General features: G+C 39.0%; 1 protein-coding gene across 2 annotated transcripts; it reads right to left on the bottom strand.

The window, feature by feature from the left end:
• Positions 1-4: 4 nt before the first annotated feature.
• On the bottom strand, positions 5-25,208 carry LOC140225155 (uncharacterized). Of its 2 annotated transcripts, none has more exons than XM_072302938.1 (9): positions 24,979-25,208; positions 16,756-17,088; positions 10,688-10,895; positions 5,989-6,345; positions 3,485-3,645; positions 2,458-2,638; positions 1,739-1,911; positions 1,112-1,264; positions 5-651 (listed from the first exon to the last, which is right to left on the bottom strand). In XM_072302938.1, the coding sequence occupies exons 2-9, from the start codon at positions 17,035-17,037 to the stop codon at positions 367-369; spliced, it is 1,800 nt and encodes a 599-aa protein (XP_072159039.1). In that variant the 5' UTR covers positions 17,038-17,088; positions 24,979-25,208; the 3' UTR covers positions 5-366. The 2 variants fall into 2 exon arrangements, with proteins under 2 accessions (XP_072159039.1, XP_072159038.1); XM_072302937.1 differs by lacking the exon at positions 3,485-3,645 and adding an exon at positions 3,993-4,153 and having other exon boundaries at positions 24,979-25,206.
• Between the last annotated feature and the right edge of the window lie 2,757 nt (positions 25,209-27,965).

The following is a 27,965-nucleotide window of genomic DNA, read 5'->3' as shown; positions in this document are numbered from 1 at the left end:
ATGATTGCAAATCCTTTTTTTTTTTCAATTTTAAGAAAGCTTTGATCAATTTAATTTTTTTCATTCTTTCTATGGTGTTGGCATGTCAGAAACATAGCATTCATTTTCCAATTTTCCTTCGCAAACTTAGTAAACTTGGTACCTTACAATTTGATGTTAGGGATGTGTAGAGTGAGGAACATTCACCTGTGAAAGTTCTTGAAAAACTCTTCTTTAATGAGAAAATAACTGTGTAAAGATGAAACGGAATGTTATATGATTATGGGAACAGCTAACAAGCGTTAACAAAGTCTTATGTAGACAGTTATAATACATTAATTAGTCATATTTTTTTCATCACACTCTTCCGAGCTACTTCCATTGATTTCATTGTCCCTTCGAGTACTGTTCTTTCAAAAGTCTTCTCAATATTTTTCCGGACGGGTTTTTGGGAATTGCATCAGTGACAATAACCCCACCCAATTGTTTGTACGGCGCAACTTGTTCAGCGACAAATTCTTTGACTTGATCTATTTCTATTTGAGCCCCTGGTTTAGGAACTAGAAATGCAACAGGCTTTTCTCCCGTTCGCTCATCTGGAACACCTATGACCCCAGCATCCAACACATTAGGGTGACTTCTGAGCACAGCCTCTAACTCTGCTGGTGGCACCTGAAACCAATCAATTTTCGCAAATTACAGCCAGGAACTAATCAGAGGATCCAGATTTTCAACATTTTCAAACAAAATATTACTGACCGACTGACCCTTTTATGCTCAGTTCAGTTTAGTTTAGTTATACTGTTTACAAGTTATGACTGCAAAACCAACGAAAAATTGCTTTCTGGGCTATTTGTTCCTGCTCAGTTGAGAGAGAGAGAGACCAAATAGATTTCGATTTTGTGGTCAGCAGAAATTGAAAAAATATGGGGGGAAAAAACCCTAATGAATAAGTTGTGAGCTCGATTTAAGAATTTTCAATGTGTGCTCTGCACTGTATTCTTTGAGAAATTTCAATGTGGAAATGTATTTTGTTGTGCTCACCATCTTGTCCAGTAACCCATTCTAGCTGCTAGAATATTACTATTACTATACTGATACCATTACAGTATTACTAGACAGCGGTTCTCACCTGGAATCCTTTGACTTTTATCAGTTCCTTGAGTCGCTCCACAATGTAAAAATTTTTCTTCTCATCATAGTAGCCCACATCGCCAGTTTTGAACCACTCACCATCAAAAGCATTAGCAGTTGCTTCCTCATTTTTATGATAACCTTTCATCACCTGAAAAAATTGACACAAGTGACCCATCAGTAAGTAGTTGCAACAAGTGAAAAATTCCTATTACATATAAATGTCATTGCTTTTTTGCAACAATATCCAGATACCTGTTTCTAATCCTCAATTTTCCATCTATGGCCGTTAATGTTTCAAATAATGCTTGTTTCTTCTCAGTGCTGTCTACTAACTAATTTTAAAAATACTTCAGATGAGCTAGGCTGTCTTTGCAATGCATCAAATTTTCTTTGGTTCATGAAGAGTTTATAGTCATAGCTCATGGTCAAATACAAATAAATGGATGACATCAACTCTCTTTTGTGTCAACACAGGGGTAATTATCCTGTTTGATGTTAGACTTCCTCAACGTTTTCATCCATCGGACTTCTCTCCATATTCAGATGCATTGATAACTCAAATTGAGGGTATAAATTCAAAAAAACCATAACTTTTTCCTAAAATTCTCTCCAATAAACTCACTTGAGGTCCGTTGACTAATATTTCGCCATGTTCCCGCGGGCCGAGATTCTTCCCTGAAGTATCAACTACTCTGATTCGTGTGTTAGGCATTGGCACTCCGACAGATATGAGCTCAAACTCTTCCCGGAATATTGGAGCAAACACAACAGGTGACGTCTCAGTCAGGCCGTACGCTGCAAAAAAGAAAGTGGAAATGCATGTTAATATAGTGTATTAAAAGTTTTCTGTCGATTTATTCCTCTCAAAAATTCAAAGAACTCTCCAGTTTGAAGCTGAAAATTTCATAAATACTACATCAGTACAGAGAATTCAAATTCCAAGAGCTGCAGAAAAAAACAGTTTTTTGCCCCTCAAACTGAATGGAAATTCAATATTTTTAACTTTACCCTTGCAGATAAAAATAAATCCTCAATTTCAAAATTTACAAGTGAATTGCACTCTTACTTTATAGTTTCATCAAAAAGTTCTCTTCGCAAATCATTTCCTCAAGAATGAAGGCCAAGAATTTTCGGTAAAAAAAATGAAGTTTTTGGAGGTTACTCTGACTGAAAAACGATGCCTAATAATGTATCCATTTTCATTGCTGCATTTTTTGTTTTGCATTGTTAAATTTTTAAGACTCTTTTTTTTCTGGATCGAACACCACTCTCTCGTTGTGTCCACCTCTTAACATTAAAAATTAGGTGATCGGCAGAAAATGATAGCCGCCTAGTTCTTACCGTTTATAAAAATGAATTCCTTCCGGTTTGGCACTTTATTGAGCAACCTTTCAATGTCTCCAATTCCTACTGGCCCAGCACCATTAACGGTGACACGAACTGCTTTTAGAATTTCAGTCGTGACTATAGGGTGAGATCCGAAGAACAAGATCAAAGGAGGAGCGCAGTAACACACACAAGTCTGAAATCATTGCACACCAGAATAAATAATTGAATTGTAAGATGACCCCTTTGAATCTTGTAGCTACTCAAACTACCCTTAAATTATCACCTCTCTGACGTTAGGGCATATCTCAAACACCATTAAGAAGAGAATCTAAAAATGAACGTATCAAAGAATCTTCAGACTGAAATTTTTGGTAACAGTTTTGTCTTCGTTCAAATTTAATAAATTTTGACTTATTATGTCTCTCATAGATAGTTAATGAAATAATTGGATTGATTTCCTTGCAAATAGCACCAAAAATATTCTAGCTGAAGTCAATTTTCTGATGGTGCAGCAAATGAATTATTTTTAGTCTTTTGAATCTTAAAAATAAGCATTTGCATAGTTGAATGAACATGCAAAGTGAGAACTATAACTTTACTACGTTGTTGACATTTTATTTCATTTTCAAATTAAGCTTCACCACATCAGGATAACAAGTTTTTAGAAAGTCAGGGGAAACCTGGAAGAGTCAGGGAATGTAGCTATGGAACCTTGAAATTCTTCTATCAGCCATTATATCGTATTTTTTTTCAGTTTCAACAGATTTTACTTCTGAAAATCTTCTCAAAAATAATTTACTGAAGAGAAATAGTGCAAAAAAATAAATCGGAAAGCCAGGGGACGGTCAGGAAATTCTTAAGTTCAAAAATCCTGAAAAGTCAGGATATTTTTGAAGCCGAGAACACTTGTCATTCTGAATTAAATTTTCACAGAAAATTTTCCTTTGTTTATTCACATCAGCTCAAAAATTGAGTACTTTAAGAAGCACTCGTAGAAAAATGATTTTGCTCAGGCACAAATTCAATTTCAACAACTCACCTGGGGTTTTTGGTCGCTGAGAGCTTTAGAGAAAGTCTGAGGATCAAATTTTGGTAAAGAGAGCAGGTGCAGACCCTGTGAAAGGCCTCGAATCATAATGACTGAAAGTGCATAGCTGTGGAAAAATGGCAAGACAGTGGGTAGTACATCCTGATGTTCTGCTGCAAAAATCACTTTAATTATTCTCTTGCAACAGAATAACTTTTTCTGTTGTGTTTGTTTCTCATTGATGTTGCAATTTTTGCATAATTTCGTCCAAAAAATCCTGGTTCAACTGAATGTTTACTCTTTACATAGGTAATTTTTGCGTAATTTTTCAGAAAAAAATCTATCAGAATAGTTTCCTATGTCATACATCATAAGAGCCATTTAAGAATTTATCAACACATGATTAAAGCGTCATTGCCACCAGGATAGAATACCCCTCTTTTGCAGTGCAAGGAGTGACCAAAATTATTCTCAAGCAACAGGTGTTGAATAGCTCTGTATTATTACCTTAGTATCTCACCTGTGGTTTTTGATCGGTGAGAATTTTCAAGTACACTTGAGGGTCAAATTTTGGTACAGTGACCACGTGGAGACCCCTGGCAAGACCACGAAACATACTTGTCGTCAACGCGTAGATGTGGAAAAATGGCAGAACTGTGGGTAGCACATCTTGATGTTCTGCTGCAAAAATTCACTAACATTATTTCCTTTTTTGTCCGTGGGGTTTATGATTTACTAGGATATCGGCAGTCTCCCCGAATTTGAAGGGGGGGGGGGAGTATTTCCAATGAAACAAGATGATAATCTTTGTACTTGTACCTAATTTAATTTTAAAATCATTAAAAAAAAATATCACATTTCTGCAATTTTTTTTAACCGCTGAGGATTCGGCGCGACAGCTAAATCTTACCATAGCACCATACCTGTAGCAAATCACATAGCCGGGCTATACGAAGCGATAAAAAAGTATGCAGCCGGGCTATAGTTCTTATCGCCGGGCTTTGCACTTTATCGCCATCGGCTATAAAAGGCTATAAGAAATTGTAGAAATTCATGTGCTTTGGGAATCATTAAGTTTGGTACGGAACCACCATAATATTCACAAAACACACATTATATTTTCCTTTAATACATATTTTTTTTCATCAATTAAAATGAGAATAATCCATACAGGATGTGCAAATATTTCAAAATCATGAGTTGAAAAACGCTGACTCCGCAAGATTATATTGGAGCCTAACACAGAGCGGAGCTGCGTGCTGCCAGCGATAAGCGCGCACCAGCGCCTACAAACCTAACAGGGATACTTCACGCATGGCGCAATGCGTGAAGTATCCCTGTTAGGTTTGTAGGCGCTGAGGCGCTTTTCGCGCTGGCTGCCCGCCCGCCGCGCCGAAGCGTGCCACGGCGCTTGAAGCAACTATTTCACACCAGAGGTATTGCACAGTATCATACGAAATTGAAGGCGCTCCAACATGTTAGGAACGGCAGGCATCCTTCAAAAGTACGGAGCTTTCCGCGCAAAATAAATCAAGATACTACGGCCCAAAAATAGAGCGGTAATCCATAAACAGTCCTAGCATCCGTAATTAGTAACATTTAGCATACACTTTATCGCCTGGCTGTTGCTCAATCGCCATCGGCTATAAAAAGCTATAAGAAATTGTGCAGCCGGCTATAGAAGCTACTGAAAATCTTACAGCCGTATTAGGTCTATGGTATTTTGGAACACAGATTCTACTGCCAATTTTTACCAGGGTATGAAAGATACTGAAAAATACCGGTTCCTTTTCATGTTTCGCAAAATTTAAATATTGTAAGTTTCTTCAGTGTTTGTGTGTTTTAAGGCGGGTTGCTTACTCCAGCCCCTGAAAAATATGAAATATCTCAGTCTCGTGAAATTTCATGAAATATTTCACGGTAATGTCCAATTTTTCATAATGACGGGGAAACTGCAAAAATTCGTATCTCGGTTGCGGTGTTTCGAAATCCCCTTTCATATTTCATTTTTTGAAAGGAGACCGAACCAGTATTATGGCTTGAAGTCTGCACATAATATTCTTTAAATATAGAAGAAAAATCATTGAAATTTTCATTAAAGGACGTTCGGTAGTTTTTCATGTAGAAAATAAAGCATGAGAAGAAGTCTTCGACGCCCCAAACCTAGAGTCCCTTTATACTGAGAGTCAAGACAATTTGAATCCATTTCTGATTGGTTCCCGTATTTTAGGCCTCCACAGTGTCACAAACGGGAATAAAGATTACATTTTCACCAATTGCAAAGATTATAATCTGGAATGGACCAGGGAATTACGGGTTCGGCAAGGAACAAACGGAATGAGAGGAGGAACGGAGAAAGGCATTTGAGAATGGGCCGATCAAAGATTACGAAAAACGTTCAATTTCTGTAATCTTTATTCCCGTTTGTGACATCCATGAGCCGAATTGTCTTGACTCTCAGTATAAAGGGACTCTAGACGCGTGCAAGGCTGTCGATCAGAGAATGCGAAACTCACAGGTGGTATCCATGAGATGATTGACGGGCTCGGCCAGAATCTGTTCTATGTTGGTAACGATGTTGCGGTGCGTGAGCGCGACACCTTTGCTGAGCCCGGTCGTCCCGCTGGAGAAGGGCAGGCAGGCCACGTCGTCCGCCCCACTCGCCTTCTTCACGTCCACGTCCAGATCCGTCTTGACCATGTCCCCGAAGTCCCAGCTCCCGCCCCCGCCCCCGCGCCCCTCGTCGCAGGACACCGTGATGATCGGCATCGCGGAACCCAGGCGAGCCGCCACTTCCTTCACCGTCGGCAGCAGGGACGGCAGGGTCACCATGCACTTCGTTCCGCTTGTCTTCAGTTGGTGGAGTATTTCGTCTGGAACAGATCGCAGCAATGTTTTACTTTCTGAAATCAAGTCCTGAGGCCTTGTCCACACGAACGCGGTTCGCGGAACTCAGTTCGAGGAACTTGTTCCCGGAACAAGTTTTTTGCTGAGCTGAAACTTATTCCTCCAAAACCTGGAATTTCCCCCGTGCTCCGAGCTTCTAAATATGTTTCTTTTGATGTGAATTTGCTTGTTTTTGTTTTTCACGTCCTTTACATATGATCTTGACATTTATTTTTGTTACTTTGGCGGTCATAATAATCTATTATTTTGCAATAATTGTATAGTTTTACTAGCCGTTCTGGGCGCGCTTCGCGCGCCCGTCACGCCTAGCCGGGGGCTATGCCCCCTGGACCCCGGTCACTCGCTACGCGAGTGACATTCGGCTCGCTCCGCGAGCCGATTTTGTAGTAGTTGCAAATTTTTTATCACTATATTTTGAAGATTTCATAGAAAACATTATGAAATTCTCACTCCACAATTAACTTGTAGAATAATAATGGCAGGGCAAAAAATAGACTATATCTTAAAATGGACGGTTCCCACTTAGTAAAAACAGCCAACACCACGTGAAGGTGAGGAACCATCGTTAGCCACTTTTTTTTTTCTTCTTTTCTTTACTTTTCTGAAAAAAATTTACTGAAATTTTAGTTGCGTCCCCTAAAAGGAAACACGGAGAAAAAAAATTGTGCATGGAACCCGAAGCTGAGATCATATGGATCTCTGAAGTTTTCGGATCACGCATCCGAAAAGTTAAGGTCCATCTGCCGAAGTTCGGGTCAGACAATTGAAGTAGTTCGGTATATACCGAAGGTTTCAGGTCACACATCTGAAGTACTCGGTGCATACCGAAGTGCTTCAGATTTCTGACTCGGATATTTAGGAAAAACACAGTAGAGAACCAAGGAAATCACAGTAGAACAGAGAAAAAAATACAGTCGAATAAATAAAGAAAACTATTATCGAAGAAATTCTAATTATTAGAAAGTAATTAGCTGGCGTAATCAATGCGTAGCTGCATAGGAGCATGAGCGAGATTTATCATCAACTGACCGCTGGCCGCTAGGTACCTGGGTGGGCGAGCGACAATACGTAAGCGGTGGCATATGGTTCGATTGACAGAGGAGTGGGGAACGGTCAGACGTAGGGGAAAGGTTCAGGCTGAACCGTTCAGCACAGCGCAGCGCAGCGTCAGTCACCGGGTGGGGAAGAGAGTCCGGGAGGGGACACTTCCCCTCGAGTGAAATAGAAAAAGGCAGAATCCTTCGAAGTTTATATTAATGATATGATATATTAATGATTGAAGTTCCGGTTCCAGTTCGGACGAACCCGTGTGGACAGCATGCCTCGTTTCAAGGAATAAGTTCCGGGAACTGAGCAAGTTCGAGGAATAAGTTCCGCGAACTGCGCTCGTGTGGACAAGGCGAGAAACGCATACGCCACAGCAGGGCGTCTACAAGTCCGGGAAGTCCGGAATAGTACTGAGGGCGGTCCGGAAGTTCTGAAAAAGTGCGGAAATTTTGCAAGAAAGTCCAGGTTTTTTTTTCATTTTTGTCGCAATTTGAGCGGGAAATTCAAATTTTTGAAATTTTTCGAATTTCGTCAGTTGAGGGTATTGAAAAAGTATTGAATTTTTCTGTTAAGGAGGTACTGAATTTCTTGGGAATGTACTGAAAAAGTACTGTAAAAGTACTGATTTTTGGCCTGGAATATAGGGTTGCCACAGTCAGGGAAAACCGGGAAATATCAGGGAAAATGACGAAAATGTCAGGGAAAATTTGTCAAATCACCTTCATTTGCTTTCACGAATGGGTTTGAGGTTTCGAACAACAAATTTTGCCTGGAAACTATTTTCAATTATGCCTTCCTAACCATCCGTCACATCTTCAATTGTCAGGGAATTTCACCAAAATGTGTCAGGGAAATCAGGGAAATGTCAGGGGATTTCATTTTCTAAATTCTGTGACAACCCCGGGAATACCGGGGAAAACCGGGAATTGTCAGGGAATTTTAAAAAGTCAGGGAAAATGACGAAAGTGTTAGGGAAAAATCGTAAGTTTCCTTTGTTAGCTTTTTAGAATGGATTTGACATTTAGAACAACAAATTTTGCCTGGAAACTATTTCAAATAATCTCAGTCTCTTTTGCCACATTGTGTGTTCCATTTGTCAGGGAAATCAGGGGAATGATAGGGAATTTCATTTTCTTTGTGTGGTAACCCTGGCTTGAGACGCACAGCGCTGCGAGGGGTTGGACCGCGAAGCGGCCAGGGGACGTGGCCCCTAGTTATTTGATGAAATTGAGAGTTGAGAGCCATCCATTTATTTTAACGAGTTGTCATCGCATTGCTACGGCGCGGCGCAACGATACAACTATTCGTACTCTCCGGAATGCGTGAGGTATCACTCCACAATTGAAGGCGTTTTCGAAACTGCCAACTTTCCGTATCGGGATTCATGTGTCGTTCAAGTAGGGTGCCGACTAAAACCGGCTAAAAAATGAAGTACTTTTACGGTAGTATTTAAGTGCCTTTCCAAAAACTCCACTTATTCCGGTACCTTTAAGTTAATTGTTGATTCGAAGACTTTATTTAGTTTTATTTCTTACCACTTGTTTATTTTCAATCCTTCTAGGAGAATCATCCATTTGCTACATTCTAAACTAACTTGAGCAAACTTAAGCTAGTTTTGTTCGATCAAAACTATACATATACAATAGCGGCAAAGGAAACCCAGACGTACAGAGCCAGAGCCTCCACCAGAGCCAGCGTGGAGGCTACTTCAATATTAAGCTTCCGTCGCATTGCTACGGCGCAACGATACAACTATTCGTACTCTCCGGAATGCGTGAGGTATCACTCCACAATTGAAGGCGTTTTTGAAAACTTTCCGTATCGGTATTCTTGTGTCGCGTAAGTATAGGATGTCTACTAAAACTGGCCGGCAAAAATTAAGTACTTGTACAGTACTTTTTTGGTACCTTTCCAAAAAATTCAGTGCCTCATAACAGAAAAATGCAGTACTTTTTTGTACCTTCAAGTGAGGAAATTGTAAAATTGTCGAAATTCACTCGCAAATTGCAAGAAAAATGACGTAGCCAGGAAATTCGAAGCTCATTAGTGGCCCTGAGGATCAACTGGTTGTACAATTTCGATCCAGCAGGAAAATACTGCACTAAGAATCATTACGCAAGATCGCATATTTTCCAGGCTGTTTTTAAAAACACCCGTGGCATTGTGAAACATAAAATTCCGCACCTTTACAGAGAATTTTCGTATTTTCTCAGTATATCCGGACCGCCTTCAAAAAAGCAGTACAATTTCTGGACTTTCCGGATACTTTGTCAAATGAGGGGCTCTCGTTTGAAAAAGTATATCAGCAAACTACAAGCACTCATAGCAATAAAATTCGTCATCAAAATAGCACTCTTCCAATGTCAAGGTGTCTACTGGTCCAGAAATTGTACTTCATTTTTGCCGGCGAGTTTTAGTAGACATCCTACTTGAACGACACACGAATCCCGATACGGCAAGTTGGCAGTTTCGAAAACGCCTTCACTGTGGCGTGATACCTCACGCATTCCGGAGAGTACGAATAGTTGTATCGTTGCGCCGTAGCAATGCGACGGAAGCTTAATATTGAAGTAGCCTCCACGCTGGCTCTGGTGGAGGCTCTGGCTCTGTACGTCTGGGTTTCCTTTGCCGCTATTGTATATGTATAGTTTTGATCGAACAAAACTAGCTTAAGTTTGCTCAAGTTAGTTTAGAATGTAGCAAATGGATGATTCTCCTAGAAGGATTGAAAATAAACAAGTGGTAAGAAATAAAACTAAATAAAGTCTTCGAATCAACAATTAACTTAAAGGTACCGGAATAAGTGGAGTTTTTGGAAAGGCACTTAAATACTACCGTAAAAGTACTTCATTTTTTAGCCGGTTTTAGTCGGCACCCTACTTGAACGACACAAGAATCCTTATACGGAAAGTCGGCAGTTACGAAAACGCCTTCAATTGTGGAGTGATACCTCACGCATTCCGGAGAGTACGAATAGTTGTATCGTTGCGCCGTAGCAATGCAATGGAAGATTAACATTGAAGTAACCACCACGCTGGTTCTGTCAGGATCCCTTTGCCGCTATTGTATATAGTTTTGATCGGACAAAACTAGCTTAAGTGTGCTCAAGCTAATTTTGAATGTATGTATATACTCACTTAATAATTCAAAGTGATCCGCCTGAGCATCTCACTCGCGAGTCAATTCCGAAGGATACGACTATTTCAACACCTAGGATATATTTTTGCCTAATGGCTGGAATTGAAGGGGAATCGTACTCACGTTTGGTGTAAATCGGATTGACTGTGGAGACGAGGATGCCAGCCTCGAGGGCGCCGAGGAGGATCAACGGGTATTCGGGGATGTTGGGGAGCATGATCGCCAGGACGTCACCCGGTTTCAGGCCGCTTTTCAGGAGGGCCTTCGCGAACCTCCGACTCAGATCTCTTGCTTGGCTGTAGGTGTAGCTCCGGCCCGTCACACCGCAAGTCTATCGTAACATATGATTGAACCGATTATTTTCCAAACCTCGTAAGCGCCAATCTCTATTTTGGTGGTAGGGGGGCTGTTTTTTCTTTGTTTTCTCCCGTATAATCAATCATGTCTAATTTCAAAATAGCCCTCTAAAAGAACATACGCTGGAAGAAAAAACACATTGGATCTAGAGCCCAGACTCTCGAAAACATTGAAAAGAAAAAATACTCTTGATTAAATCGGATTTTTGCTTGAATCAAAGCGAAATCCGCTTAAATTAAGAGGCTTGGTTCTTGATTTAAGCTAGATTCTGATTGAATCAAGAGTGCTTTTTCCTGTCGATGTTTTTAAGAGTCTGGACTCTAGATCCAATGTGTTTTTTTTTCCAGTGAACATACATTTTCCGGAATTTGAAGATTGACAACAAAGTGAATAAAATGAGTTTCTCGTTTTTCGATGTGGTTTGATTATTTTAACTTCCGCCGCCACGTCGCGCTGACCGCACTGTGTTTGGCGCAATGCGTGAAGTATTCATGCAGTCTTGTAGGCGCTATGCGTTTCACGCCGCCCGCTACTGACCGCAGCGACCACACTGTGTTTGACGCAATGCGTGAAGTATTCATGCAGTCTTGTAGGCGCTAATATGTGTTACATGCCGACCGCCGCGCGCGCGGGGGTTTCTCCTTTTCATCTCAAGTTATCATCATCATTGCTTTCTGCGCCGTTCCGTTCCAGGCCAAATTCCATGTTCGGTTTCTCTCTTAGTCTTAACTCGAAAATAATTAAAGGTACTGTCTATTGTATCACAGAGAGATGACAGAATCAGAGATATACTCTCAGGAAATGAAAGATTTTGTCACCTTTTCTCGTTTGTAATTTTTTTTCTGAATCCGATTTTTCCTCATACCTAAATTTAAAAAATTGCAAAATTTGCCGCCATGGGCCGCAGTCCATGTGGCCGCCCCCTAAATCCGGCCCTGCTCCAGATGTTTTGTGGTCTATACCTTAAAATAAAGGCGCAGCAGTATTATACTACTGTGCATGTTTCTGCACACATGCAACCTCCAAAACCCTAGAAATTGCTGGTGTAGCTCTTCGTAATGTTTTTGCCAAGGAAACGCCACCGAAAGGCGCTCGTCTAATTTTTTTAAAACTATTTTCCTGGGTCTCAATGACCTATCAAATAACAGATACGACAGTTCGACGACTCATAACAATTTAGTCCGATCTTCCTCTATGATGTTCGAGAGGGGAAGAAATGCAAATCAAATTTCATGCAAATGAAAGAGACTCCTCAGACTCATTAAGCCTGTCACCATGCTTAATGAGTTACATACATTTCGTTTTGGCGGAGAAGTCCCACAACCACCAATGCAACAAATTATGACGAGACACATCGAAGTATTGAACCAAGGACACGAATTGCGGTGCTTTAGAATTCAAGCGTCTGATTAGTTTTTATATTTTATAAAAAAAAGAAAAAATAAAAGCTAACTCGTATTTTCACCTGGGTTTTTACACAGTATTACAGGATGAATCAATACTGAAAGACGCAGTGAGTTTTTTTTAGTTCGCGACGTCGCAGATGTTATGTCATATTTTATTTTTGGAAAAGAACTCTTAAATACCTAAAAGTTTTGCTGATTTTCTTTAATATCGTCCAGCATATGCCGTGAAATTAACTGTATTGATTAAAGTTTATAAATTATTCTCAACGTGTTTTATACGGTTACTTTCAATTCGCCTTCAGGTGCGTCCGCAGCAATTGTTGTTACGAATATGTTGTGCGTGCTGATCTCAGCGCATTACATACTCGACTCTTCGAAGGCGTTTAATGTGCGAGAGTAGAGCACCCTGTCGGAGCACAACAGAAGTGAGATTGAACGAATCGATTAATCCCTACCTCGTTCGTTCTCCGACAGATGGCGCTATTTGTGCACAAAAAACGCCTTCAGAGAGTCGAGTATGTAATGAACTATAATCAGCACGCACAACATATTCGCAACAACAATTGCTCCAGACGCAGCAGAAGGCGAAGTGTTGAATTAAAAAATAGAATATGATAGGAAGTCTGCATGTAACGAAAGGATATGTATTCGATCGAAATGAATCGAACGAAGAATATAACGTGAAGCGATCAACACAGATTCCATGGACACATAAATACAAAAACTGATCAAAATCAGTAGAAAACTTGCATTCACTATGAACATTTCAAATTGCGGTATCTCGAAATTAGGATCAGCCAAGATTTCGATTTTCCTGATTTTAAGTCCACACATACCATAGACTCACCCCCTGCAAACCGTTTTTGGGTCCATTTTTGTCGCATTCTTTTTTATTGCTTCAAGACCACTGCGTTGAATAAGTGTTTCAAAAAAAACAAACTGTATCGAAAAATCTGTAAATTCAATGACACTAATCTGAAAAATGTATTTTTGAACTCACATACATTTGCGTTCTTAAAATCACGAAAAAACAGTGGAGATGGACGGAGATGCATTTCTACAATGATTATTGTAATTTAAGTTATTAATGTTGAACGGATCTCAGTGAAAATGAATGAAGTCAAAAGGAACCAGATGCACAGGCACGTGCATCAAAGTTCGTCGTTTCACTCACCAAAGAACGTAACTAAATTTTCAATGTTGCCAGATTTTTCCGCACAAATTGTATTTTGACCAGGAAAATGTCCACAATTTCTGACTTAAAATTCACTAATTTTTCTTCTGATCTCATGCATAAATCAGGAGAATGTCAACGAAAATTGCGCTGGTACATTCTTGAAAAAACTGATCTCATAACTTTTGCAACCTTGGAATGGAGTTACGTTCCATCGTGCGGGAGACGACAAGTTCGTTTTTATTTTATTCATTCTCAGATAGTGCTCCTTAGCATAAATACGTCCAATTATAACCAATGTAATGACTTTTACGCGGTAAAAGTAGTACTTTCCATCAAAGAAAGAAAATGAAGGTTAGCGGGCCAACAGCTCCTTCAGGCAAGGGAACTGCAAGGAGCTTACTGCCGTGCTAAGGAAAAACGCCGTATGAGCCTTCAAACGTTGCCAGATTTCCTCCTATAAAAACCGAAATTTCTGGGAAAATTGTGAATATTATTATCCAAAATTTTCAGACCATTTTGTAAGCAATTTAATCTAAAATATCTGAAAATTACAAGGAAAAATATGCATGAATGTTGTCAAAATTACATGTTACATCAAGGGAAATTTGGCAACACTCGAATGTTCATACGTCGTTCTTCCTTAGCACGGCAGCATAACAATCAGATGATATGCGCTATCTTCAGCTTTGCATATTAGAAGATGAACGTAATAGACATCACTCATCGCCCGATTGGAGCTTCAAGGATGTCGGACCTCTCGCACTTTGAATATTGGATCACGATCGAGAAAGGTCATCCCATTAAGAATACATCACGCAGAGCGTTCTCTGCAACAGGTTTTGCCTTCTCGCGTACGCTCAGAGGATCACACCTTGCGCCGCGCCGAGCTATGGCGTTTATAACGTGATTCTACTTCAGCAGTGTAGGTACCTACTCGTAGGCCTTCGTAACTCGATAGGGTTTATAGCTCGACATTCCAGTAGCAAGAAAGTCACCATTGCAAATAATTGGACCGAGCTTAACGAAACGCACAGAGGCGGATCCAGCGATCTGGTAACCCCGGATTTCCTCCATTTAAACCTATGTTAAATAATCGATTTTTGTCGGAGCCCAGGCCTCTCTAATAATCGATACATTTCCATTGGTTTAAATGGAGAAAAACAGCGTTGCCAATTTGCTGGATCTAGGGACCCAATTATATTATCTGCGATAATCGAGTCCGGAACTACCGCGTATAATCCGAAATTAAGATATTTTGCTCGGATAGGCGATCGAAAAGGGAGTATTTTAAAAGAATAACCTATCACAAATCACAGTACCTGTCAAATGGACGTTATTTGAATCAAAAGTAACTAGATCTATCCTGCCGTGCTAAGGAAAAACGCCGTATGAACATTCGAGAGTTGCCCAATTTTCCTTGTTAAACATGTGTTTTTGATGGCATTCATGCACTTTTTTCTATGAAATTTTCTGAGTTTTTAGATTAAATTGCGTACCAAATTGTCTTTAAATTGTGGAAAAAAATATTCACAATTTTCCCAGTAATATTATAGCTTTTAATCGAAGGAAACTTGGCAACGTCTGAAGGCTCTTACGGCGTTCTTCCTTAGTACGGCAGTATTCTGATATGAGCCCTGAGATCCATAAGAATGTGTGCATGGCAGGGCTCATTTCACGATGGACAACGTTCCTTTCGATTTAAATACGAGTCCAGATAATAGACAAAAATATAACAATTTATTGGTTAAATATGAATTAATTTTACCTCAAAGAACTTATTTTGGCAAACATCATCTCTGCAGGAAATCTTTTTATGTGGCAGTTTGCGCCATGATATTGCAGCATTTTTGAGCCTAAACCCACCGAAAAACCGCGGATAATCGAGACCCTACTGTATACTTTTTCTTGAATTTGAATTTCTGATAACTACTCAAAACTACCATCCCCAACTCATTTTTTCTTCATTTTTGATGAACTCGGTAGCGTCCCATTTGTCTCTTGCCGAGGAGTGAAAGTTAAAAATCCATTGAAAAATCAATGGAGAAAAATGAGAAAAAGTGTTCGATCGAAGAGCAGGGTCATAGCAATGGCTTAAGTGGAAAAATGGGCACCTGGATTGCAACGTTTAAAAACCTCCGATTACTCTGGTAAAAATTGGCGGTAAGAGCTGCGTTTCAAAATACCATAGGAATTCTCATAGCCGGCTAAAGAAGGCTACAGAAAATCATATAGTTGGCTGTAGAATGCGGAGAAAATCATACGTACAAAGCGATAAAAAATTATGCAGCCGGGCTATAGTTCCTATCGCCGGGCTTTACACTTTATCGCCTGGCTGTTGCTTTTTCGCCATCGATTATAAAAGGCTTTAAGAAATTGTGTAGAAATTCGTGTGCTTTGGAAATCATTAAGTTTGATACGGAACCACCTTAATATTTACAAAACACACATTATGTTTTCCTTTAATACATATTTTTTTTCACCAATTAAAATGAGAATAATCCATACAGGATGTGCAAACATTTCAAAATCATGAGTTGAATAACGCTGACTCCGCCAGATTAAATATTAGAGCCTAACACAAGCGGAGCGGCGACGCACTGGCGCCTACAAACCTAACAGGGATACTTCACGCATTGCGCAACGCGTGAAGTATCCCTGTTAGGTTTGTAGGCGCCAATGCGCGTTTCGCGCCGGCTGCCCGCCTGCCGCGCCGCAGCGTGCCACGGCGCTTGAAGCAACTATTTCACACCAGAGGTATTGAACAGTATCATACGAAACTGAAGGCGCTCTAATATATTAGTAATGGCAGGCATCCATCAAAAGTACGGAGCTTTCCTCGCAAAATAAATCAAGATACTACGGCCCAAAAAGAGAGCAGTATTCCAAAAACTCACTAAGTCCTAGCATCCGTAATTAGTAACGTTTAGCATACACTTTATCGCCTTATGTTGCTTAATCACCATCGGCTCTAAAAGGCTATAAGAAATTGTGTAGCCGGCTATAGAAGCTATTGGAAATCTTACAGCCGGCTGTAGGTCTATGGTATTTTGGAACACAGATTCTACTGCCAATTTTTACCAGGGTTATATTTGATTTTTTTCTTCAAACAAAAACCGAACCATAATATCTCTCTCAAATTTTCTTAAAATATTTTCAAATATTTTCCACCGTTTAAAGGCATGTTACCTATTAGTAGAATACTCCTTTTCACAATTGGGTCATTGAAAAAAAGTGATTCAAGTCGAACTTACCAGCGCTTTGTGGTTGGACCATTTGTTCACATTTTTCCACACATAATCAGGGATCGTATCTTCCAAGATTGTTATATCCGGAACTGGTGATTTTACGATATTATCACTGGACGTGGAGGCATACCTCATCCATGCTTGGCAAAGTTTTAGGTCTTTACTTAACCTAAAAACTTCACGATTAGGTTTCTTAACTACATTTTGGGAGTGAAGTTGCCGCCTCGCTTGGTTTTTACAGATGTCAGTAGTCACTAAGATGAGTCTTCGATTTAAAACGCCCGCCATTTTTTACATGGAGTTTTGCAGAGTTTTCCAAGCAGCTTTTATCGCCAACACCTGCAAGAAAAAGGGATAATACGATTAACATGGTTTCGTAGAGTTTGCTATCAATGAAGTAGTATTAATTGGACTAAATTTGCAACTCGAAACTAGAGTTTCTGACTCAATTTAGAAACAACCTATATACCATTAGTTTCCCTAAGTACATAAATGTTTTTTTACGGATGAGTCAGGAATTGTGATTCCTAATTGCGAAATGAAGTCCAATTGAGGGGCTCGGAGGACAAGGTATATAAGTGCAGTTTTTGAAAAAAAAATGAGATATTCATGAACACAACTAAAACTAGTTTGAAAGAATGTTCTCTGAAAAATTCACAACTAAAATCCCATTTTAAAGCATCAAAAGGTGAGTTTAAATTTCCGTTCTGCTATAAAGCTCAATGTAATTTTGGAACTTTAAACGCGTATTTCTTGAAATAGCGAAAACTGCACTTATGCGCCTTGTCCTCCAAGCCCCTCCCCCATTAGCTGTGATCGTGATAAATAGCGATTTTATCGGTTGATCATCGCGGTTATATCGGTGGCAATTTATCGGAATATCATCGAATAAAAAATTGGAATTTACGGCGATTAAATCGCTATGCATCGCAATTTTTGTTCGATAAAATCGCGATCAATTTTCGTCGATTAAATCGAGGTTCAATCGCCATTTATCGCGATTTTTGTTTCAATAATATCGCGATAAATTGCTCGGCGATAAAATCGCGATTTTATTGCAACAAGATCGAAGATAATCGCTCAGATATTGATAATTCTAGCGATTTTATCGCCGATAAAATCGTAATAAATCGCGATTTTTCCGTTGAAAAATGCTACTTGGGTCAATTGACGGACGAACCTCACCCTCTCCGTGACTGTCGAAGGTGGCTCCTGCTTTTCCTCAATTCAACTGAAACACAGCCTTCATCGACATAATTGATGAATCCAGTTGAATTTAATCATGCACAAGCGTTAGCACCAAGATTAAGCCTAGCAATTAGCGACCCAGCGGTTGTACTTCATCATAGTTATTACCTATTTGAGCACCATCCGAAGTTATGTTATAATTGTTATTCAGTACACTGAGTCAATAATCTCACGAACAGCCTAAGAAGCTGCGTGTGTACGATTTCTCATAGTAAGGCGTACCCTCTTTTACATTGTAACCAAATTATTTGATGCAAAACAAGCGGTGATGCCAGATTGTGATGCAAGTCGCGGCGTATGCAACTGCGAACTGCAGTCTGTGTTGCGAGCCTCTGATAAATCTTTGCTTCCGGGAGGGGATGAATTCTATCTTACAGCAAAAGGAGATTAAGACGGTCGGGATATGTAAAATTTAACCTTTCTCAAAGGCAATTTGTTGAATTTTCAGCACACAATATAGAGACAAAGAAAGCAGAAATTCAGTCCGGGAAATGCATCAAACTTTTCGCGGCATCTCGTGATTTTTCATGAGCAACTTTTGAAAGTTTCGATAACCAAGGTGCGAAACCACGTATCTCCGTTTGCGACGTTGCAGACTTCCTGCCATACTTTATTTTTTCATTGGAAATCTTTGCAACTTTATATCTTCAAAACTTCGTTGATTTTCCCTCTCTATTAGCAGAGTATTCCGTAGAACTTCCAGGCTATATACCTAGTTGACTTGGTTTTTTTTCGAAAACATGAAATAGAAGCAGAGATTTTGAAACGTGGTTTTGCACTTTAGCCATCGTTATAAAAGATTGAGGTAGATTTATTCCGTTGGCTATTACTGGATGAGAGGGGCTCAAATCAGTGAAATCAGGATATATTTTGGTCAGTTCCACACTGGAAACAAAAACACATTGGATCTAGAGTACAGAATCTTGAAAACATTGACAAGAAAAAGGACTCTTGATTCAATCAGATTTAAGCTTAAATCAAAAGGAAATCCGCTCAAATTAAGAGGCTTGGTTTTTTATTTAAGCTTAAATCTGATTGAATCAAGAGTATTTTTTCTTGTCGATGTTTTTAAGAGTCTGGATTCTAGATTCAATGTGTTTTTTTTTCAGTGCATGCATGTTAATTAGCTTGAACTTCCCCTTCCTCAAAATCTCGTGGAAAATCAAAGTATTGAGCCTGACAATCGATGGTGATACACAAGGCCTAATACCATTATAAAAACCAAAGCTTTGTGGAGGAAAATCGACAGTGAAACTACCAGACAACGTATCTCGTTTCCGGTGTCTAAAAATATCCGCTACCATTTTATTTTTTTGAAGGACACCAAATCAACATTATTTCTTGAGGTTTTTACGGATTTTTCTGCGCTTAGTAAAGAAAAATCACGGAAGTTCTCAAGAATTGACGTTGAGTAGTTTTCCATCTCAAAAATAAAATATAACAGGAAGTCTACAACGTCGCAAACCGAAATGCGTGGTTTGGGAGTTTCTCCATCGAAATGTCTAATAAGAGAAAAGTCTGGTGGGTGATTACCTCCATGTATAAAAAGGGCCTTGGGGCGCCCTCCCAAAAATTTAAAAAAATCAACCTATCTGGACTTAAATGTCGCGTTAAGTATTTCCATTCAATGGAGGGCAGGGCCGGATCTAGAAGGTGGCCACATGGGCCGCGGCTCATGGTGGCAAATTTAGGGGGCGGCAAATGTTGCAATTTTTCAAATGCAGGTATAAAAAAAATCGGATTCAGAAAAAAAATTATTAAGGAGAAAAGGCGAAAAAATCTCTCATTTCATGAGAGTTTGTAAAGTAATTGAAAAGAGTTGAGAAAGTATAGTAATTTCTAATTCGTTCGTCTTCGGTGATACAAGAGACAGTGCCTTTCATTAGTCTAGTTGAGAGAGAAACCAAACACACAATTTGGCCTGGTGCGGCACGGCGTAGAGAGCAATGATAACGAGGTCTTGAGATGGAAAGGAGAAGTCCTCGGCGCGCCGGTCAGCATGAGACACATATTAGCGCCTACATGACTCCATGAATACTTCACGCATTGCGTCAAACGTAGGGCGGTCAGCAGCGGTCGGCGTGAAACGCATAGCGCCTACAACACTGTAGGGATACTTCACGCATTGCTCCAAACGCAGCGCGGTTGACGCGGTGCCGGAAATTAAAATTATGAAACCACATTCATGTTTATTCTTTCATATTTTTTTCGTTCATTTCTTATAAATTAAACGCCTTGTCCACCCAGAAGATAGGTTTACGGAACTGAACTTTCGCGCAAAGTTCCGTGAACTTTTGCTAGTGTTAACAGGGCTTTCACAAAAAATGTACCTAACCCGAGTAACGCCTCTTATGCACCCCTCCTCCTCCGGCACGTTCACTTGATGGTTCGTATCGATGTTTCAAAACGAATGAGAGGGGGGCGGCAAGTAGGTAAATCCGGCTCTGATGGAGGGTCATTGGATTTTGGCGTGATGAAGGTAGATTAATCGTTAGTAATAAGAGAAACCTGCTAAATTGAAGGGAAGCAATGAGACGTCGGCAAAACTAACGTGAATAATTTCGACCACAACTTTTTCAAAAACCGCAAAAATACTGCAAAAAATATCCGAAAATACTTTAGTAATTTCCAACCTCTAATTCACAACAGATGAGTTTTAGGGGTGAAGTTTCCTCAATTCAATCCACAAGGGAGGGGGGCGAAAAAAAAAAAACCTAGAAGTACGATTCGTGCGCGTAGGTATATGGTAAATCCGGCCCTGGAATGATTCACAATGAATTAATTTCGGTTGCTGTCTGCCTGGATGTTTATCATGAAAATGATGAGGCAAAATAAGACGAATATATGCGACTGATTCTACAAAATATGTGTTCTTTGCTGTGTACTCAAGGCAAATCGTAGCCTAATAATTATGACAACTCACGCAACACCACGAGTTTCCGCAAACATTTTCTTAGTCTCCGACTCGATGAAGAAAGTTTAGGGAAATATTTGGTTTGAAAGAGACCGCCGTTCCAGTAGCGACTTTGGCAAAACGGTAATCCCTCGTCTTAAGGTGATTCGACGGACGCCATTTTTTGTGTCAGAGCGACGTGCGATTTATCGCATCGATTCGTTCCATAATTTCAGCTACTTGTCATTTTTTTTCGAATTTTGAGATCGCATTTCTGTTGTCATGAGACTAAAGAATTCATGTACCAAATTTGACTGAGAAATTCAACGTATTAAAGGCAGGGTTTTTTTAGAGGGAAAATGCCGCATTCAATACTGATATTGAAACTGCATTCGAATGCGGTATTTTTCCTCTGAAAAAACCCTGCCTTTAATACGTTGAATTTCTTTGTCAAATTTGGTACATGAATTCTTTAGTCTCGTGACAACAGAAGTGCGATCTCAAAATTCGAAAAAAATGACAAGTAGCTGAAATTCTGGAACGAATCTATGCGATGTATCGCACGTCGCTCTGACACAAAAAAATGGCGATCGTCGAATCACTATAATCCATATTTGACTGAATCATAAATAATTGATTATTGATTCTTCTACCTCACCTAGAAATCCTAGAGTCTGTAGAAATCGATCTTTACACATACTTTTAAATGAGTGAGGTTGAGGCCCAGTCCAGCGTCCTTAAATTTCAATAATCAAATTTTCGAAACTGCGCCTTCTTTATTTACTGTATTATTTCCAATCATAAATTAGTTTCTAGATGCCATAAATGACCACAAAGGTTTCCTGTTCCACCAGTATTCTCAAACGTACACAAAATTTGTGCGAAAATAAGGGGAAAAAACTAAAAAAATTTAGGTGTCCTAAATTGACGATGATCATAATTAACTACATGTAGACTCACAATTTTGTGACTTAAAGACACACTTCGACTTATCTTATGCAAATTAGTGGGAATATGATAAAAATCAGTTTCTTAACTCTCATTAAAGCACACGAAAATCATCGTATGTTATCTTTGCTCACAGTAATGTATAGCATTCACAACTAGGTCAATCTTTTTCTGCGGCTTTACTTTTGAAGATAAACGAGAGGAAGATAAGTAAGTTGTTGTTATGCACCAAAATCCAGTCTCATCTCTATCTACACGACACGGAGAAAGAAAGTCCGGTTCTTATTGAACACCGACGTTTTCGGTCATAGAAACCAAACTTTGTTCAGCTAACTGCAGATGTTCGGTTCCCATGATGAAAAAGTTGAGTTATACCTATATATGATGAGACAAATCAAGGAATTAGGTGTTCAATGTAAACCGAGGCTCAGTATCTGTGACCGAACTTTTTCTCTCAGTGCGAAATGCGGCGTGATTTTAATTTTGCGGGTAATTTTTATGAAGTAAAAAAAAAAATCACCCCCTTATTATGCTCAACGCTCGTTGTACAAGAAGGTTGGAGAGGGGATGATGAGTCGTTGATCGCACATATTTAGGAAGACACAGATGGGATAATTAATCGCTCATTTAGTTAATTTGTGTGGTTTAACAGTTCATCTCGCAATCTTGCATGACAGCCAAGATTAATTATAGTTATTTGTGTCAAGTGAGAAACTGCGTAAAAATCAGCCGAATGTCCATCTCAAATTGGACCGCGTTAAACAAAAAAGAACCAAGCCACATCAGCTATTGCCAAATTTAATTGGCTAATTTAATTTTATACATGAAAGCAGTTGTGCAGATTTTCGTGAAAATTTCAGTGAATTCTCTCCCTAGCACGAAGCAAATTCTAACTTTCAAAGGGACCCGCACAAACTTTTTCTCGTAAAAAATTAAATTGCCCTGTTAAAATTGGCAATAGCTTATGTGGCTTGGTTCCTTTTTGTTAAACGCGGTCCAATTATCCCTTAATGAGTCAAGTCCGAGCGACGGCTTTGAACAATTCAAAATGAGTGTTCCTGAGTTTCTTTTTAACGATTAGCTAGAGAATTTACGATTTAAGAAGATTTTGATGGACGCCATATTTTGTGTCAAAGCGACATGCAACATAGCGCATCGATTGGTTCCTTTTTTTCGTCTACTCGTCATTTTTCTCGCATTTTGAGATCGCAATTCTGTTGTCAGGAGACTAAAGATTTGACTTAGGTACCAATTTTGACACACAAATTCAACGTAAAAAAGGCGTGGTTCTTTTTGTGGAAAAATATAGCATTCGATACTGATATCGAAGCTGCATTCGAATGCGATATTTTCCCTCTAAAATACCGCGCCTATATTACGTTGAATTTATTTGTCAAAATTGGTAAGTGAATTCGTTCGTCTCATGACAACAGAATTGTGATCTCACAATTCGAAAAATATGACAAGTAGCTGAGAAAACGGAACTAAATCGATGCGATACATAGCTTGTCGTTCTGACACATAATATAGTGTCCATCGAATCACCTTAAACAAATCGAAGTCAATCTTGAATGCTAACTACTCTGAAATATCTAGAGTTACGCAACTAAAGCCCTTTTATCATAAAATTTCGTATCAAAATACAAATACTCAGGTGAGTAAATACAGCATCAACAAAATTATCTATAAAAAATACCGTTCTGAAGTAAAATGAGTCGATAATCATGACGTGCATTTGAGAGGTTATTGTGACTGGAATTCTGATTATTCTCATTTCCTCATTAAATTATCGAGCAGCTAATAAAAAATCTTGGCCACAAAGCTTCGGACGATGGTCAAATGTTAAAGAAAAATGATAAGTACACGTGAGTCGAGCAATGGCTCACTAAATTCTGTGCCCATTTCAAACGATACGGCAGTGACTGAGGTTAAAGGCCTTAAAGTTTCTTTGGTGACGGGGCGTACCAGGAAACTCCCTTAGGGGCTTTTTTACATAAAATTGAAGACAAATTTTGAGTAAATTTTTTACGTAAATTTAAAGTATTTTTTTAATAAACTTCCTGCGGACAAATACGAGGAAAAAAAGTGGTGAATAGCAAAGTATGAAAGGATAAGTTGCAGTCTATACAAATTGAGGATATAGTTTGTTGTTTTTCACATAAATTTTACGTTTTTAATTAAAATAAAACTATTCTTTTATTTGAAAGAATTCCCCTGAAGGATTTCCTAAAACGAGGTTTTTAAGAGTTTTTTACTTAACATTTACAAACTTTGAAAATTTACAAGTTTTTTAAATTTTTTTTGACAACTTTTTGTAGAATTTTTTTTATGAGCCATTGCTACTAAAGTAATTGTTGAAATTGATAGACAAATAAAACCTATAGATAAAGGAGACAAAATGAATTTGGAGGGATCCTATTGGAGGAAGCGAGTGGTTGCAACGGACATAAGAGGTAGGTAATAGACTAACCAAAGGCAACCCACGAGAGACCCTATAGTTAGCCCATCATTAACCCCCTTAGTCAATGAGAACCACCCATTTCTACCAATAGGATTGCTCTATATTCCCCATGTCTTCTTTTTCTGTAGCTTTGTATATCAATGTCAAGAATCAGCCCACTGGATTCACGCATGGACTCCATTACAAAAACACGCTGTGCAATCACCGAAAAAGCCCAAAGAATCAAATTAATAAAAGAAAAAAAAAAAAAAAAAATTCTAAAATCTCACAAATAAAGCCGGAACGTTTAGGTTTTATTCGTAAAATTTTAGCCTTGTTACCCGCTTTTTAGATTGTTTTTTTTTTTTTTTTTTTTTTTTTTTTTTTTTGTATATCTTGTCACGCACTGAAAAAAAAAGTTCGGTAAATCCGAACTAGTTAGAATCATACGGAACCAGGTTTTGTTCGGTATACACGACCGAATTATCAGGTCTTTTGAACCGAACTGTTCAGTTTGTGCGACCGAACCATAACAAATTCTTACAGTTTGGTTGAGCAGACCGAATAATCCGGTCGTGTGTACCGAACAAAACCTGGTTCCATATGATCCTAACTAGTTCGGATTTACCTACCGAACTTTTTTTTCAGTGCGGGCTGCGGAGCGTCTATCATATCTCATGTCCAAAGAATGACGACTTACCTCTGGCTCCTTATCCGTCGCAGAGATGGATATCCGGGCTCCTGGAACCACTTTCACCGAACTTTCGACGCGGCCTCGCCGATTACGATTACTCAATTGTGGGGCACTTGCGGGCGCTCGGTGCGGCACTGGACTTTTTCAACGGCGGCGACTGCACCCGGGCGTCGAGTCTGAACGTCACAACGTCACAACGTCACATGGTGTCGCCTAGGCCGGACGTGCATAACTATCTGCAATTCACGAGCGCGACTACAGAGTTCAGATATCCGAGCTGGGACTCCCACTCTCCCGTCCTGAGGAAAAACGCCGTATAAACCTTCAGGCGTTGCCAAATTTCCTTTGATAAAACGCGAATTTTCTGGTAAATTTATGAATATTCTCCTCCCAATTTTTCAGATAATTTAGTTCGCAATTTTACCTAAAGATTCTGAAAATTTAAAGGAAAAATATTCATAATTTTCCTAAAAAATAGACATTTTATCGAAGGAAATTTGGCAACTCTCGAGTGTTCATACAGCGTTCTTCCTTAGCTCGGCAGCACTGCTCCCTCTGCTCCGGTCGGTCGACCCGCGCTCCGACCACAACGACTAATCCAACGACATCGCGCGACGCACAATGGGATCGAGTCAACAGGAGAGGTCGGACAAGATTCGGAAACTGTAAAAGCTTATAACTCCGTTTATACAAAACTTTCAGCTTCTGAAAGTGGTCTCATTAGTTTCCTCGTAAAATTTTCTTCTAAGAGCACCCCTTGAAATTTAAAATGTGACGAAATAAACATCAAAATTTTCAGTTTTACTCAAACATTTGGACCGAGTTTAACAGAAAGGAACCAAGCCACATCTGCTATTGCCAAATTTAACTGGGCAATTTAATTTTTTACGAGAGATCGTGTGTGCGGATTCCTTTGGAATTTTTAAGGAATTTGCTTCAAATTATGGAGAATTTTCACTGAAATTTGCTCGAAAATCCGCACAACCGTTTTCATGAAAAAAATTAACTTGCCCGATTAAATTTGGCAATGGCTGATGTGGCTTGGTTCCTTCCTGTTTAATGCGGTCCATTTCATGTCCAACTTCTTCCATTGACTCGGTCCACTGTGCGACGCCCCGGATACGCCGCCACACACAATGGATCCATTCAATGGGGAAGCTCGGACATTTGGAAGCTGTAAAAGCTCATAACTAGGTTCATACAAAAATTCCAGGTTTCAACAGTGGTTCCGTTGGTTTCCTCGTGAAAGTCTCCTCGCAAGGCACCCGTCAAAATTCAAAATGTGACGAGTTAAACATCAAAATTTTCAGTTTTAGTTAAAAATTTCAGGTTCGACTTCTTCATCAGACTCGATCCACTGTGCGACCTCTGGTGCCAGCGAATCGGAGGCCTCCGGCGCGGCGTCGTCAGCTCTGGCAACTTGGTCGTCGCACAGTGGATCGAGTCAATTGGAGGGATCGGACATGATTTAAAAACTTTAAAAGCGTGCATCAACGTAATGAATATGAAATTTTGATGTTTTAAAAGTAGTTTCATTGGTTTTCTCGTAAAATTGTCTACAGATTGCACTCCTAAAAATTAAAATTGTGACGAGATAAACGTTAAATTTTACGATTTTTGTGAAAAATTTCACGTCCGACTTCTCTCAAAGACTCGTTCCACTGTGCGTCGATCTCTCACTTCCCGCCGTTGTTGCCGTTCCGAGTACTCGTCCGGTTAGTCCAGTCATTCTAGCTTTTTACCTCGGACAAATTAGCACAAACTTTTCCTTTGGTATATAGGGTCTCTAGGTACCCAATAAGACAGAAAAAAAAGTTTACCAAAAAATTCCACCGGGAAAGTGGTCAAATCGCAGTTTTTCAAAATGGCGGCTTACGGCGATTTTCAAAGAGGACGTACATACGGATTTCCCTTTATAACTCAAAAATAATGCGTCAAACAAAAAATTGCAACACATCAGTTTGAGAGATCATAAAATTTTGATTAAGAATCATATACAAAACTTAGGTTTTTCTTATTTTTTTCTTTCCGAATTTTAATATTTAAAAACAACAACCGGCAAAATCTGCTGAAAATTCACGATTTTTCGCGTTCTTGACCAATTTTAGGTCAAAATAATTAATTTAAGGTTAAAAACAACGGCACCACTGAAAAGTACGCTAAATTTTACATAAGTATACCCATTCATTTTACCTTTTCATCTTATATGACCTCATTGTGAGACGAATCATTCAAAAGTATGAAGTCAATATTTAACAACAAATTCAGTTGTTTTTTTCCGTTTCCAGCGCTTTCGATGAATTATTTTTCGACAAAAGTATAACTTATATATACTTTTTAGAAAGGTGATAAAATTTTCAAGACGAATAACACACTGTTTTTCCTTTAAATTTTACAACATGTATCTGAAAAGCGTATTTAAGGGAATTACGCTGAAAACTGATTTCTCTAGAAATTTCAGAATTTCAACAATTTTCAACTTCTTCACAGCTAAAAACTGAGAATACGATTCAACGATGGTAATAATCGTTTAGTGCATAAAATTTCCCAAAAATTGCATACCTAAAATTACTGTTTCGAATTTTTTAAAGAGGGTTAGATATGACGTTAAAGTTGTCTATTGGAAAGCCCAGCTGCTCGGTTACGAACATTTTTCTTAACATATACCCAAAATTTTCAAGTTTAGTAATTTTTGTTTGAAGTAAACTTTATGGTACCAATGTAATGGCATAATGAAAGAGAAAAAAATGTCAATGAATAAATTTTTGAAGGTATTTAAGTGTACTTAGAAGCCACTTTTTGAGATGGTAAAAATTTACAAATTATTCAATTACAAGGCTTTGTCTCAGGTTTTTGTGGTTTTTCATGGCTGCAAACAATTTTATTCATCAAACCATGGTAATCAGCGAAAATCTGGTAAAATTTTATGTAAGAAATGTACCTTTATTTGTATTTTTGGCGTCTCTCGTGAAAATGCAGAGGCAATGTTGAAA

The sequence above is a fragment of the Bemisia tabaci genome, chromosome 7 (assembly GCF_918797505.1).
Source record: "Bemisia tabaci chromosome 7, PGI_BMITA_v3".
NCBI classification, from domain to species: domain Eukaryota; kingdom Metazoa; phylum Arthropoda; class Insecta; order Hemiptera; family Aleyrodidae; genus Bemisia; species Bemisia tabaci.
Note: the sequence above shows the minus strand (reverse complement) of the source record. Positions and strands in the feature narration are given on the sequence as shown.

What these genes read in the sequence shown, in the direction of transcription:
- LOC140225155 (XM_072302938.1), bottom strand. Translation starts at nt 17,037, where the DNA reads ATGGCGGGCGTTTTAAATCGAAGACTCATCTTAGTGACTACTGACATC. An exon ending in GGTCCAACCACAAAGCGCTG is followed by an intron (nt 10,896 to 16,755) that starts GTAAGTTCGACT and finishes ATGTTACGATAG; the next exon opens with ACTTGCGGTGTGACGGGCCG. An exon ending in GGAATTCATTTTTATAAACG is followed by an intron (nt 1,912 to 2,457) that starts GTAAGAACTAGG and finishes TCTTTTTTGCAG; the next exon opens with CGTACGGCCTGACTGAGACG.